The 16,646-nt window shown below is 37.2% G+C and overlaps 1 protein-coding gene across 1 annotated transcript in view; it reads left to right on the top strand.

Annotated features, from left to right (window-relative positions):
• TPK1 (thiamin pyrophosphokinase 1) overlaps nucleotides 1–16,646 on the top strand; it is a 186,980-nt gene that overhangs the window by 103,071 nt on the left and 67,263 nt on the right. The window contains exon 8 of the mRNA XM_053466015.1: nucleotides 8,554–8,665. Coding sequence (XP_053321990.1) covers nucleotides 8,554–8,665 — 112 coding nt within the window. The remainder of the gene's footprint in view (nucleotides 1–8,553; nucleotides 8,666–16,646) is intronic.

The following is a 16,646-nucleotide window of genomic DNA, read 5'->3' as shown; positions in this document are numbered from 1 at the left end:
TGCTTTTTGTGTTTTTTTCAGTTTGTAACGCAACAGTTTATAAATAATGGCCAATAAGGAATGGTAGGGAAACTCTTTTCCCGAGCACGGGATGCAAGCTCCACAGCGGTAAGCCTCTTGATGAGTGGCACCCGTGGCGGACCGCCTCCGCCAAGCCACTGGATACCCCCAAAACTAGAACTAACAGTTGCCTTTAAGACTACTCCTTTAACCTAAAAATATATAAAGTGTTAAATACAAGGTAGCAAAAACCATTGTATATATTCATGTGGAAGTTAAAGCTGCTCCCCCCCAACTTTCCTAGATTGTCATATACGTATGTAGTATAAAGGTGTGCATCATAAAAAAATTTTTTTAAAATAACATACCGTTTTGCTGTATTTTGTTTGTGAAAACAGCCTCTGGTCACCACAAGCCTGCTGTTTCTAACATTGGTCCACAAAAGGCAGGGGCTGCGGGCATACGTTGGCAGGTGATGCCAGACATATCGCTGGCCAGCCTGATCTTGGAGGCACAGGAGAGGAATGACAGACTAAAGTTAGAAACAATATGCAGGTGGTGATCAGAGGGTGCAGGCACCCCTTTAGTTCTGACCCGGCACTGGAGGGGTCAATGTGGGCCTTCAGCTTCTGCCATTCTCAATAAATGATGTGTCTCATTTTTTGTGTGCTGCTGTGTTTGTATTTAGGTGTATCGCTGTGTTTGTGATGAAGTGTACACAAATCTATTTTATCCCCTTACATAAAATATGTATGTAATGTGCTTGCGATGAGTAATTTTTTACTTTCTTAAAAAATGGCCCTATAGCTCCATCTGGGTAACTGCGTTCTGTTTTACATGCACAAGCATGTCGGTGTCGCTGTAGGTGGTCAGCCCGCTGTGAAATAATAACCCAGGGGAGAGCTTTGGAGGAGTAGCAGGACTGATAATAGGCAGTAGTAGTGTCAGGGAGCATAGAGGGGAAAATAAAATGCCAGGCAGGCTTCTTTTACTTCTCTCTATATAATGCAGCACTTATCTGGGGGCTATTTTAAGAAACCCCCTAAACTAGATGGAGGAATCAAGTGCTTATCATAGACAAATATCACCTTACAAACAGACCACACGCTATCGCAAGGGATTTTATGAAGGGACTGGCCATTACTAATCAATACAATTACTTATCAATGCCATGTCTCCCTAAATTACATTACAGGTGTACTGTATGCGAGAATATGTATTTATGAAGGGATTTCTAAAAAAAACTATAGCCTGAAGGACGGACTTAGAATTTTCATATTGACATCTCTTAAAATTACCTACACATTCTATTTTATGACTTTATTTGTGTTTATTTGATTGTATTATGTTGTTTTTATAGTATGAAGTTTTCCTGATCTGACCTCTGTTACCTCGGGCACAATGCTAAATGTAATTGTGCCTTGCGTGGGCTTATGGTATATGAAAAACGTAATATATTTGCTGTTTAAAAGGATATAGCCTGATGCAAGAAAAAGCGCAGTATAGAATAACTCTCATTTTGAGGTGTTGATGATTGGCACATTGAAAACTGTAGTTTCTTTTGTAACAACTTTTTTGCATCAACTATAACACAACTATAACATCAGCCCTGCCTACCACGTTCCTTTTTCTTTACATAAGTATTCATTAGTAGATTTTAAAGCAAGCACTTACAGAGCTAGTGTGGCCTTCATTTAAGTTCATGTACACTAGCAATAATGTTTCATTCATTCCTATTGAATATTATTCTGTGCTTTATATTCTGTCAAAATCAAAATGCTATTTAAAGGACTAAGTAAATGTTCATTAATTACTGCGCTATATAAATTGTTTCAGTTTAAAAAAATCAGACCCTTTATGCACCAAATGCATATCCAAGGAAGAATATTTTAGCTTTCTATATACATGCTAATAGTGAATGGAGATTATAATTAATATTATTATGACAGAATCCATGGAAAAAATATAATCAGTAATCTAGAAGAGTGCATGCAGTACTGTCATTAATGAACATCATTCCGTATACATCATAAAAATGTATGGCAATGCCAGTTATTATAAACGCGTCTAAGGTATTAACATGGGGGAAAGGCGTGCAAAACTATTGTGCAAATATATAAATATTTGACCAGTGTGGCAGTAATGCCAAAAAGTAGATCTGTGAATAACAAAGTCCATAAAAACCATAATTACTTAGGGTTTTTCTTCCAGCGGACAAGCTCCCAATGACAGCACACATGTTCCTTTAGGATGCGACCTTCTGCTAGGGAGTACCACGCCGAAGCCTGTAACCAGGAAGCAAATGCAGCTACTTGTTTTATTTGTACAGATTCTTCTCTGCGCCAATGAACACTGCTGTCCAAATGTCCCCAGCTTGGTTTGTCTACTGCAGAGTATATAAAAAAGCTAAAGATCAGGGAGAAATCTATATAGGCTTTTCATGAAACAGCTGCCAGCTTGATATTATTACACAGATAGATAGAATCAACTTCCAAAATGAAATGTAAACCTTTAACGTGTAATGAATTCTGTAGGTAGGAACGCAGGTGCAGAGATGAGGCTAACCAAGGCCAAGGAGAAACTAGGCACTGGTGTTAGGTCAGTCAGTATCTACAATCAGGTGAAGAAACCTGAAAGGGTCAGGAACAGGAGCCGAACGTCATGTAATCCAAATTGATAGGAGTAGTGAGGTCAAAGGACAAGCAGAGTCAAGCCAGAAATCAGTGTAGTCAAGCTGAATCAAATAACAAGAGACTGCGTAAGGACAAGCCAGTTCAGAACACAAACGCACCAAAGTCAATTGAACACTGCAACAGCAACAACGGGAATGGTGAGACTGAAGGCCCAACATTTAAGTAGAATAATCCAGGCTGAAATCACATGATCGCCTACTACAGAGTAGTCCTAGGTGTGGCCTACCATGATGCCAGCTATCCAAATGAGGTAGCTGGTATGTTCCACAGCGACCTGCTACCTCAGAAGATCCATGCAATGGGGGTCGGCACAGTAGACCTCCGGCATTGCAGAAAGAAGCGGCCAGATGGTGCGAAGCCCCAGTGACCGTGAAGCTAAGTCCCTACAATATGTATTAAAATTAGCTTACAACTACATCCACCTAGATCTAACCAGTCCACAAAAAAGGTAATAAATAAAAATCATTCTGAGGCAATAAATCTAAATATGAAGCAATTATTGTGCCATTTTGTGCCAGTGTACTCGGGTGTGGAATTAATCCAGCATGACTTAGTGGTACATGCTTTTCACTTTACTTTTAATTAAATTGAAAATGTAGCAGAAGTCTGTAATGTATTTGAAGTTATGGTGCAATGCTATGAGAAGGGCTAAAATACACTAACATCCAGAAGTCAAATCTAACTAGGTGAATTTGATTTACAAGCTGTTAATTTACCCAGTGACCAAGCAAAAAGCATTTTATTCCATCTCCATTCTGAGATGCACAGTTCGAAATTGACAAACGTATGGTTCAATTTACAAATGCCGAAAATTACCCAGTCAAAATGCATGCTTTTTGTCATAAAGCTATTCCGCACACTATGCATATATTGTTTCATAGGTTTACACGTTTTGATAAACTGGTAAATTTATTCAATTTATAGCATATTCAGAAAAATGATATTGCTAACTTCACATCTTCTGTGATGTTATCATTTACATTCTAAGTGTGGCACTGTTCCTAAATCTTAAATAGGACCCTACGATCAGAGGTGGATAAAAGAGACTTTTGTCGCTGTGTATGTCAAGATCTTTCGGAAATGAATGAGAACATGTCCACAGAAAGTCCTGCTTTCTTTTAAGAAACAAAAAAGCAACATTTCTTCAAATTTGTTTCCAGTGTTCTTGTAAAAAAAACACACAAAGAGCTCTATGTGTATGGAGATTTTAAGTTCATGATATGACAGATGCATTAAGTAGTATTAATGCCACCTGATCAGATACGCCATCATACTACAGAAAGACAGTAGCAAGTGCATGTATTTCTGAATGTGTTTTATAGAACCGTGCGTATGGGTTCCATTTTCAATATATCTTTTTTTTTTCTTTTCTTTTTTTTTTGTTACATTTTATTCATTAAACCCAAACAAGTTCATTTGACTTAAATGAATGAAATTTTGGAATGTTGATAAGAACGTTCTTTTGTTATCTAATTATAGAAAATATATTTTAGCGCAAATAAGCTCTAAAAGTACAAATTCCCCAGTGTCTGTTTATAGTCCTTAACTGTTACAAACCTGAGTTAAGAAATATGTATTACCGTGACCGTCTTTGCTATTAACTATAGAATTTAGGTTTTAGGTGCATACTTACCCATGAATCTCTGCAATTTTAAAACTAGCTCTCACAACCTTTTGGAGATGTCTTGGAAGGAATTGCTACAAACAATTCCAATACTTGCTGGACAATTGATGGATACTTCATGAGATATCTATAAAAATTTGGACTTACTGTTGATGTTCCACAGATATTATTTGACATTATATGCATGGGTTTTGTTTCCTTTTTTGTTTTTTACTGTTATCATATTTTCTTCTGTTTGCCCTTAGAATTGTGGTCTCCATTAATTCAATATTCATTATGAAGGACTGTACCTCATGAAGGGCTGAGCTGGCCCTGTATACTGTACAATTCAATGTGCGAGGAAACTTTGAGAAAATCACTGATTTATCTCCACAGAGCCAGCCAAGCCAAAAGTTGACTGGGGTTGGACCTTCGTGACATAGAAGAAGTTTAACTATAGTTTTCTTGCAAACTCTTTTGACAACTCTCTCTTTAGTGAGTAGACCTCGCATCTATCATGGAGCATTAGGATATGCAAGTATATATTCTACACTTCTGCCACACATATTGGAGTGTGCCTTTACCAAATGGCAGAAATCTAATGCCAAACTGCCACATAATACAGTACATACAACTGCCGCTTCATATATGTTTTTGCATATGTAAATATGGTGTGCTGGATTATAATGTGACTTCATTATATCACCGCTCAAATGGTGACTGGGCATTTCCAAAGAAACGTTTCAAAGGAAGCAACAGGATCATCATATCTATATGTCTATGCATTCCCTAGTCAATTTAAACCCCTTATCCCCATGCACTCCTCACTGGTTTCAGGGTGGTAGGTTGGGGTGTCTCTAAATGCTCATAGAGTTTCTGGACCCATGTAACCGATGATCTTACAGCTGTAGCTCTGTAATGCCAGAATTTGATTTCTTGTTGTCATAAAGCCTAAAGGATAAACTTTAAATCTAGGTTTTTCTGTTCTGAATTATTTTTAAACAAGTATTAGCATTTGTCTTGAAAAGTTAGTACTTTACCTGCCTTTTTTTTTTTTACTGAAGAATTTCAGCTTTTAGAAAAGCTGCACAATGGCATCGTGGCACTAACTTATCTATTAATTACATGTGCTTGCTTGAGTAATTTTGTGACAATTCTCATTCCACCTTGACCTTCATTCATTATTGTATGTACTGTATTATGTGGCACAAGGAAAGAAATTCATACTGAAAGAGTTTACAAAAAAGCTGAATTAAAATGTACTGAATATATATTTTGTATATCACATTCATGGAAGATGCTCAGTTGTACTAGCTCTTCTCTGTAATGTCATTATATTACAGTGCAGTTACTCGATGTCCATTTGGTGTAAGTTTAGTTGTTATCCTGTTTAAAGGTACAGTCCAGCACCCCATGCATATTAAAGTACTTCCTAAATACTTCAATGTACATGCCTTTAGAAGAAACTGCAACCCCAGAGCTGCAGAGTAACATCCACTCTGTGGTCTGTTTTTTGCACCACTGATTGGCTGCTTGAATAGCAGGAAAGCACTCCCTTGTTTTCTGTGCATGCACATGCTTGCTAGACTCCCCCAGAACCCTTGCTGAGCAAGGAGTAGAGCGGACTGATGGTGACTTTGGTGACACTTCTCCTGAAGTAGCTCGGGTGGGTAAAGTAAAAAATGAATATGGGGGGATCCTGTAGAGTCCGTCTATAAATTTGTAAGGGGGGGCAACATTTGAGTAACTCAAATATCATATGCATTAAAGCTGATGTGGTGCTGAAGCATTCCTTGAATTAGCCTTGAAATACATATTGGGTGTAGCAATTTCTGTTTTAAGTAAACTCAAAATAATATAAATTGTATTGAACAAATAATTTACCTTTAAACATTCTTTCCTCCTTGATGGCACAATCTTATTTCATAAACGAGAAACAGCTATAATGCAGATTTAATATGGTTCTGATTTAACAGTCTGTGATATTGCAGTTCAAGGAATGCCATATTAAAGACAGTTGAAGAACAAAGGAACTCTGCTCCTCTACTACTCTTGTATATCATCTGACTGCATTTACTGTAGTTCTAAACTATAGTTATTTCTAAAAAATGTAAAGAAAGTCCTGTCTTCCAAACAGAAACAAGGACACAACTTGCTTAAACATTGCAAATTGTATGTGCAGCTAAAAAATAGCACTATAGATTGCCATCTCTATATATGCATTTCACATTTCTTAGCTTTCTTTGACACATATACGAAAAGCTACAAGCTAAAATTATATGTGATGGGAAACTGCTCAAGGAAGAGATAGCTTTGCTATGGAAGGAATTCCTTATCCTTTTAAAGTAAAGATATCATTTTGTTATTGTATTTAAAAAGAACTCGCACTTCGGCATGAAACGATCAGAAAATAAAAAAATAGCCTCATGATTGCATTTGTTTAGCATCCGTCACCTCTTAGTGCCCTATAGGGAAGGTAATAATTTCTAGAATATGTTCTAGGTCAGAGCTTAGGTAACGGCTAAAAAGGACATTGGAATATGAGTACAATTAGCGACCTTGAATATTTATAGTAATTCAAATTGTGGTGAATATAATATGAAATCTGTAGGAATTTTGTGAAAGCATTTCTTGGGTCCATCTTACTCTCTCACGGAACTAACATCCAGTTTAGAGGAGCTGGTGTTCTGATTGGGTCATCTTTGTGAGACCAAAGTAAACTGCCCTGCCTCATAGACAGTAGATTAAGGTTTGGATTGGATGTGCCAAATCTTGCTTTCATTTCCTCCGCTTTGAACGTCCACCTCCCTTTTACTCCTGAAGTTGCCCTTCTTCACATGTTTCCGGACTATGTAATACCCCATCAGGAAATGTAGCATACACTTTTTCCTCGTGCTGAAATCGTTGATAGCCCGTCACTGGAAGTCGTCCTCTTTACCTTGCATGTTGGGGGTGTTCCGAATTGTAGAACGCATCCACACTCTTGAGAAGCTCTCTTTTCAAAATGACCAGCGGATGCCTCAATACGAAAAAGTTTGGTCCCATTGGCTTCAACATCGCTCAGATCCTTGTTGGTCCGTTGCTACATGATCAGTCATTTTTCTAACCTTTTCACGAGAGAGAGCCGCGTCCTTCCTTTACTGTATTACCTGATATACCCGTTACTATGTGTATTGATTTTTTGTAACAATACATTGCTGGCAAAAATTTGCTGCGCGAAAGCCCCCCTCTTCAGCTAAGTCTAATGTTTTGAAATGTTATCCTTCTGCCAGGACTCGTTCTGGATTACATGCTTAATGCTTCTTTTTGATTTTATTTCATTTTCATACATTGTGTTCCAGGCAACACGCTCCGTGATTGTCTTTACCCTTACTTGTACTGCTCTACGCCTGTGCAATGTTGTAAATATAAAAAATAAAACCATTTTGAATTTCAAAAAAGGTTTAGATTGGATGTGCCAAATCTCAACATGTGTTATTTGCTCATGTTTTTGTAACTACTACTACTTTTTTTCCTGTAAAAGTGAAGTTCCATGGAAACAATGTTCTCCTTGATCATAAAATATAGTGCTGTACACAGTAATGTAGGATAGTATGGCCATCAAATATGATTCCCTGATTTTGTTCCAATAAACTTCCTTTATTGCAGACCTGGGGGCTTTCATTGTCAGGTGTGATCTTGTCCCTGCTCAGACACTACACTGAGCTGATTCTTGTGGCAATTTTTTCTGGCGTTTGCAAGCCATTGTTTAGAAAAAGGGGTAACATCTATGTTTTGGTGTTTTTTTATGTTTGGAACATATTGTTTTGTACACTTCTAACAAGGAAAACAATGCAGTCACAGAAAAATATGGAAAATAACGATACTATGTTTCCTAAGAGGCCTTAAATGGGTCTATTTACTAAAAAAATTAGTGGTTAGTCGATGAAAAGGTTAATTTAACTGTGGCATAACAATTTCCCTCCTATTTCTCTACCTCCTGCGTAGTGATGGGGGGATAATAAAATAAAGCCCAGCATTTGCTTAGGAAAGTTGTGACGTGAATTTTTCTAATTGGAACTAAGAACATGCAAGTTGCCTTTATTCAATTTATGAGTTTTTGTCCAAGTCTCGTAAGCTTGTTGTTGCTTGTTTTGATAGCTTTTTTATTTCTCTACTATTTTATAACACAAAAGAACCTATGGGTTTTGTGTACTGGTTTTAATTGGATGTGTTGGCTGCATTTCATGTCTGTATATTTTGCATTTTTTATCACAGGGAAAGCACAAACTACACGTGTCAACGGGAAAAGAGGGGAAATGGTGTGGCCTGATACCAGTGGGATCAGCGTGCAAATCTGTAACTACCACTGGGCTGAAATGGAACCTCAGTAAGTAAGAACGATTGTATATTCCAGTGACTGGTCCTTAAGTGAATAAAATAAAATAAAATGAAAATAATGAACAATGAAATATATAATATATATACATATATATATATATACATAATGACTAGTGCAACGCATGTGTACGCATTGTGACTGATACACATTGGATTATGAGAGGTTTGTGATATCCACTGTTATCATGTTATATATATTAGCAGAAATACTGTCTTAAAGGGACAGTTTACTGTTTAATGCTTGAAGCATCCAGTCAGTGGAAGGAAATGAAATGAGAGCACTTTTCAAATACGTGCACATGGGTCTGAGGTTCACCGAGCCAGCACTGGAGCTGACTGCAGGGGGGTTTGTCGCATGCAGGGAGTTGTGTTTGGCCAAATTCATCTCCTGCATAGCATTTAGCTGGTAGGTGGGGAAAAGGGCAAATCAACATTTTCTGCTGCATTTGTAAAAGGGACAACTTGAAAAGTTAAAGGGACCACACAGCTATCATATACATCAATGTGCATGTGAGGGTGGAATGCTCCTTTAATTCCTGTTGCTTTATGTTGGTGTGAGAACATAGCTAATTGAGTTGATAACATTTTAGTATGCTTATCCATCTTATGACCTTTATTAATGTTAAAGATATTACCAAGAATAATTCAGGGACATAAAATCATATCTATTGGTAATTCGGGTCACGAATCAGATGTAATGTACTTAGTGTTTTTTATTAACATTAAGACCATGCCGTTTATATGGGTGTATTTTATTTCAACTTAGAAAAGTTCCACATGTGTCTTGAGCCGAGTTAATTACAATATGCTTCTTTTAACATTTTGTATATGCTGGTACTAGTGCTAACGATCAGTTAGCTTAGTGCACGGTACTAAACCATTACATCATACTTCTTTTGTGTCCTGGAACAGTATCAATCAAACCATGTTAAATTATATGATGGTTTGTAAATGTTTTACATAGTAATAGTATATAACAGTATCCCCTTAAGGACAATGGGCGGTCCCTAAACCCATTGAAAACAATGCATTTTGAGCCCGTACATGTATGGGCTTTGTCATTAAGGGGTTAAATAACAGTTTATTTTGTATGGTTAAAAAGTACATACTGGATTACCTTTGAAATAAAACATTGATGTGGCACATAAATGTGAAAGAGGTGCTTGCCATCCAGTCTTATAACATTAAACATACACTTGTTTAAGCATATACCATTTAAATATTATAATAATAGAAATATTTTTTTTAAATGGAAATATTTATTTTAAATGCGATCTTGGATTATTTTTTTACACACCTGTAGAAGCATGTGGGTTATAAAGGCACCTAGAAATTTCCCAGCGATGGTCACTCAGCACTCCCTGTTTGGAGTAATCTGCACTGATTTCCAGATATTCTGGATCAAACCCATAGCGTTATAAATTTTTATTATATTTGATAATTATATGAGATGATTGAGATGTTACATTTTAGCATAGCAACTCCATTCTGGCAGTTGACTTTAGAGGGTTAATTCGTCATTAAAAAACAGAACCACACCAACAGATCTCGCCTTTTTTTCAGTTTTTAATTGCAAATAGGGTGGCTAAACTGTGGCAACAGTGCTATACTGTATAGATGTTTACTATACTATAGTACTCAAAGAAAACTTCTCTATCTTTATGGGATTTTGACTTTAAAGACAAAGATTCCACATTAAAAGTTAAAAAGGTGAACTTGATTCTTAAATCTGCTGTAGCACCAGAGTATGTGACACTTCATTACGTTTTAGGTACGTAAAACTTTATTTCACAGTAAATTCACTTTAAAAACCAAAGCTGTTCTTGTCCTTAAATCACACAATTCCATATTCTCCATTGCACTGGTAAGTAATGTTGCGAATGTCTGCTGAGTAAGGGAAAACCTCTTGTTAAAATAGAATAGGACGACTGAATAAATATCAGATTTTATGTAATTTCTCTCAATGGAGATAAACCAAGTATATAGTGATGGTGATATATATGCCAGACATGCTTTAGGAAAATAGAAAAAATGGATTAAAAAGTTGCAAAAAAACAAATAGTAAATAACATTGTTTATTGACCTTTGAACGTATGGGTACGTTTTCTCGGTCCTATTGGAGTTCTTGGAAGCTTTTCTTGGATAATAGACAATTATAACAGACTACAGGCTCTGTGGCTAAAAGGCAGCTATCTGGTATGTCTTTAATTGTTGTTGAACTACAACTCCCACAGTCTACTGATGGATGTCAAAGGCTTATGAAGAATCATGGAAGTTATGGTTTAACTGATTACAAACGTAGAGTTTTATAGCAGATATCCATTCAATTCCAGTGTGCTAACGATTACAGTAGCTACAGATGTACCTGTTCTCAATCTCCTGTAATAGGCAGTGGTGTCTAAAACAGTTATAGCTATGTGGTTGAGCTTTTGTTCTGTGAAAGAGATATAAGCAAAAAGGTCTGTGTGATACAAGAAGATGTCAGAGTTGTTTAAAAGCAAAGAAAAAAATACAACGTCCCTATGTGTTTTTTCGATAGCAAAGAAAGTCATTTTAAAGGGCCTTCACTTTAATGGTTTTCTACCTATATTTATTATTACAACAACGTTCCTAGCCCCGCATTACCCAGAAATATCTCTGGATATTTCCCCATATCTTTGTTTCAGAGAATGCCAAATGGCACTGATAGATCATAAGTGTTGCCCTATCAACAGAATAGCTTTTTTTTATATACATTTACCGTAGGTGTTCTTTTGATTTAACCTTGCGCAGAAAGAAAAAAAAGACATGTTATAAAACAACTGCTTCCTTTTTTTTTTAATTTGCCATGGTTTGTTTGTAAGAAAAAGCACCTTTGACAGACTAAACAGAATCATTAAATTTAGTGCCTTATAAATTAAGGTCCCTGAGGATGAATACACTGTGAAAGCCCAACTAACCTCTTGACATACCCTAAAATGTAGTACCCGTTAGTATAGCTTAAAACAGATGTCTTTGCCTTTGTAAATCTATTTCCTCACCCTTTTTGCTGGTAAACAATTGGCAGTTTCATAAAACAATTAATCGGTTTCTTAATTGTTGGCAGATCGAGGCAAAGATATCTCTGCTCCTCTGCTAGACCACCAGAAGACAACTTCTGTTCAGTATAGCTTTTCTGTGAATCAAATACAGAATTACTACCTCTTTCATATTTCATCACCTGCCTATATTTTTCACATTAATAGTACTGACCTATTCAAAAAAGACACCATATTTGTACTCCCAAGCAGCCCCTCACAGTTTTACTCTAGTTTTCAGTAAGACGAATATTTAAGCGTGGAATCTCGCATGCATGTGACAGAAAAGATGAATTGGACTGAAATTACATTATGTTCCCAAGCAACTTTTTATTAATGGGAACAGATTTGATCATGAGACAGAAGTCCAAAAATATATTTGAGAAAAGTTTGAAGACATTAATCTTGCTTTCACATTTCTTTTGGTATTTTTAACCTCATTCAGACAAATAAAAATTGTGGATGTGTTAGTGAAAAAATATATAAGTCCAGCCAGCACAACCTTCACAGCACATTAGATTGTGGCGCTTAAAGAAACAAAGCAACAGGATATAGGGTCACATCCCGCCACACAGCTGTAAGGACAATGGCCACGGACAGAGGTGGGTGGAGTGGGCGGTCAAGAACAGCACGCATAGTGAATATGTCACTGGCTATCATGGCAATCAAATGTAATATTAAAGAGACAGCATGCTGCCAGCAGATCTATTGTGAGAAACCCCTGATCACAGGCATTTCTCCCACTTTAAAACCCTCCCAGTCTAAATAAAATCAAGGCTGGTGAGCTCCCATTACATGCAGCCACAACACTGATGAGTGATGAGAGTTGTAGCCCACTAAAGCAGGTACACCAGAGGTAGAAAAGGGTGCCATACTTGTGGACATGTGGATTTACTAACTAGAGTGGGAACAACTGTGGTGACAGTGAATGGTTGCTCTAGGGCAGTAATTCCAAAAAAAGCATAATACAAAAGGATGAACCAAAAGGCATAGTCAAAATGAAAGCAGAGGTTGGAACTGGCAGCTAAGGTTCTTGGTCAAGGAAACAGGCTGGAGGTCAAAGCGTAAAAATAACGGCAAACAACACCTTCAGGAACAACAGGTAGACTGAAGGGAGCTTAATAACTAAAAAAGAAAGGGAAGGAGGTGTAGCTATATGTATAGGCCTCAGGGTTAGTATCTCACATCTGGAGATGGTCTCATTACTGGGGACTCTCAGGAGGTGGGTAAGTGCGAGGTTATGCCCGCCAGATGTTGGCGAGTTTGCCCCTTTTTAGGCTTAGGAACCCATCGGAACTTGCTTCTCCTCACCGTTGGCAGAGGTAAGGCAGCTAAGGATTTTATATTTTTATGTATGCCTACCTACCTTTCGTAGCTTGGGTACTGTGAAATGGCTTAAACAAGATATTTATGAATAGTTTAACTTGTTCGAAAATACTGATCTATTGGTTACCCTAATGAAAATGTAAGCTGTTTGTAAGGCTGCCACCCGATGAAAATTGCCCTAACCTCCCATCACTCAAGGGGCTAAACAAAAAAAGGAAGGAAGGATGAAAATGAGGCAGAATCCTCTTTTTTTTTAAAATATATATAATGCATGCACTGATTTGTATGCAGTAAGATGCATTGTAGTTCTTGCAATGGACCACAATATGCATTAAAACAAAATGGAGACCTTTTAAACATAATTACCCTATACCAAGATTATTTAACCTCACTCACAAATAAAAAATAACCAATTATTAAAAATCATTAACAGAAATTCCTAACTTACAGATGGTATCTTACATACAATAACACTTCCCCCCTATTCTTACCTCCAAGGGTATGGAATGTTTGCAGTAGATCTAAAACTTTCTGTTTTCTTTATTTTGTGGTTAAAGTCATTATACAGTGCTCTGGTTTTTCATCACACTCTGTAAGTAGCACACAGCATGGTGCCAGGAGAATGTCTTGTCACAGCGGGATACTCAAGAGATGCTCTCTGAGCATCAGTGAGCCCTAATAATAAATAAATGCACTTCTATCTGAGAACTAGAACACACATTCACTTATATTTATTGGTGTTATTTTAATTATCTCTATTTTCATTTTTTGGCCTCAAAGGACATTCTTGCCTCTACGTTGCTTTATTGTCAATAAAGAGTCTGGTCACCTTGGAACATATTGCTCATATGTGACATTGTTTGCTCTACGGTCCATAAAGTCACAAGCAAAGCTGTCTATAGCTTCCTGCTGCACTGGTGTCAAGTCACATAAATACCTTTAACAACTATGTTCTTTAGAAATCATAAACTGTGGTCTTAAAATGCTTCAAATATTTTTGTTTAAATTGCAGATTTGGAGACACAATTTATGATAAACTGTTATTTCATGATTTTTAAAGTAGTACCCAAAGAACTCATGTGAGAGCTGAAGATGTCAGAGTTTTTTTTTTAGATCTATGCCTTTTTAGATCTATGACGTCATCTCCCGCATCCTCTAATAGATTGTAAGCTTGAAAGAGCAGGGCTCTGTTCTCCTTCTGTACCAGTTTGCCTAAACATGTCTTCATCTTACTGCCAAATTATACATTGTCAATTTTAATGCTATTGGTAATTTTCACTGTACCCTATTGTAATAGCTCTACAAAACTTGCTGCCCATGTTTCTGTGGGGTTACAGAGAAGTGTTCCAGCAGGTAGGTAGGTTTCCATGGGTCTTAATTAACAGCACTGCATGGTTTTGTATGCAGTGCAATAGATCTTTATTGTAATGGCATCAGCAGATGTAGTATAAGGGAAAAAGATTTAGGGCATTTTCAACAGGGGTGCATCATACCTTATACAAGTAGACATCTGTTTATCCTTATGTAGAAAAAAAACATACACCGCATCTCAACTCTGCTTAGCTCTACCAAAGATCTACCTTCATCCATCCTTGAGTCTACCATGTTACACATTGAGAGTGGCAGTTCCACCTAAGATGTTGCTAAAGCAGCTGTTGCTATGAAAATAACACTTTAAATTTGGGTGTAGACAGTGACAGCCAGGGGAACATGAGATAATCAAGTTATGTTATATATTTAATACATCCTCTGGATTTGTATTTATTGTTCCTTTATAGAACAACTGCTATACATATCGTGTATAACTTTTAATAGCATGCTAAGCTTTTGTCTTAAGGATTTATTTCAACCTCCAGTGTTCTGCGTATGAAATCTAATTCTAATATATATAGACACCACAAAACAGGTTGTGAGATTACATTTCTGCCAGAAGACAATAAGAATCTCGCCAATTTTGGGATTAATCTTTCAGACAGACCATTCTAAAGTTCTCATTGTGACACATTTAACCATGAATTTTATATATAAATTAGCCGCTAGCCCCAGCATATTGCTAATGGGTTAGTTAAAATAAAATATGAAGCTAAATGTTTTAATGTCTATTACATGAAGCATTTTGCTTACAATTAAATACAAAAATCTCTGAAAATTGTAAATGATTATTATTATACTTAGGACATATATATTGGCTGAAAGCATCTCCTTGTTTAACTTGTCTTAGAAAGATATAAGTTAGGCCATATTGTTCAGTTCTGTGGAACTCATGTTCCTTGTAAGATTTTAAATACCGGTACTTTTGCGGGAAAGATCTATTTTGTAATTATAGCTCCCCTAGGCATGGAAACTCTATTAGCATATCTCCTTAGTAATGCCAGCAAGACACAATCTTTGTGTGTATTCGGTAGAACGCTGCACCACCTCAATGGTCTGCTTTACAACTTGAGACCTACAAATGAAAGAGGAATTGGGTCCACCTCATCTTCGTGTGCTCGAATATGCAATATTGTATATGAAAGAGTTCCAGTATGGCAACTGAATTCCAAGCTTTAGGGGCAACTGATTTCCATTTACGGGACTCAGAATGGCATTAAGATCTGCTAGCATATCCAGTCAACTTTCTGTGCTGAAGTTATATTTGTTCTCCTCACCATCCTTTACAAACTTTGCAACATAAGAATAGGGAAGAGGTAACTTAATGGGAGGAGTAGCCATGCAGGAAGTTAAAATGGCTGCTCATGTGGTATACACAAAAGGCAGATATATCAAATAAATACCGTATTTGCTCGATTATAAGACGACCCCCCAAAATCTAAATATTAATTTAGGAAAAAAACAAAAAGCCTGAATATAAGACTACCCTATAGGAAAAAAAGTTTTACTAGTAAATATTAATTCATATTAACCATTTTTTCATATTTAATAAAAGCTATGATGGAGAAATATATATATTTTTTTATTTCCTTTTATTTGCCAACCTGCCCCCCAGTAATGCACATCTGCCCCCAGGGTTGCCACTCTGCCCCCAGAAATGCCTTATACCCCCTATTTGCCACTCTGCCCCATGATGTGCCTTTTAACCCTCTATATGCCACTCTACCTCCAGAAATGTCTTATACCCTCCTATATGCCACTCTGCCCTATGATATGCCTTTTAACCCCCTATATGCCAGAGTGGCATATAGGGGGTTAAAAGGCATATCATGGGGCAGAGTGGCATATAGGGGGTAAAAGGCATTTCTGGAGGTATATAACTTCTAACAGCAATCACACTCCTATCAAGCCAAGGCAGCCAGTACATGCTGGAACCTGGGGATGATAGGAGTGTGAGTACAGCCTCCCTATGCCATGCTACTTCCACCACCCCCCTTACACATCCATGCTATCACACACACTCATTCACAAACACTGAAATACTCATTAATTCCATTAATCACACACACTTGCTCAAAAACCCTCCCCACCCCCTTACCTGAACTGCAGATCTCACTCGAAGACTTCTGCAGGGGCCCGGCTGTGCGAGCAACTTCTCTGGCCCCGCCCCCAGAGGAAGGAGGGGGGAGGCAGAGTTATGTGACACTCTTCTAGCTT

The sequence above is a fragment of the Spea bombifrons genome, chromosome 5, assembly GCF_027358695.1.
Source record: "Spea bombifrons isolate aSpeBom1 chromosome 5, aSpeBom1.2.pri, whole genome shotgun sequence".
In the NCBI taxonomy this organism is placed as follows: Eukaryota; Metazoa; Chordata; class Amphibia; order Anura; family Pelobatidae; genus Spea; species Spea bombifrons.
This window is presented reverse-complemented; position numbering and strand designations above follow the sequence as displayed.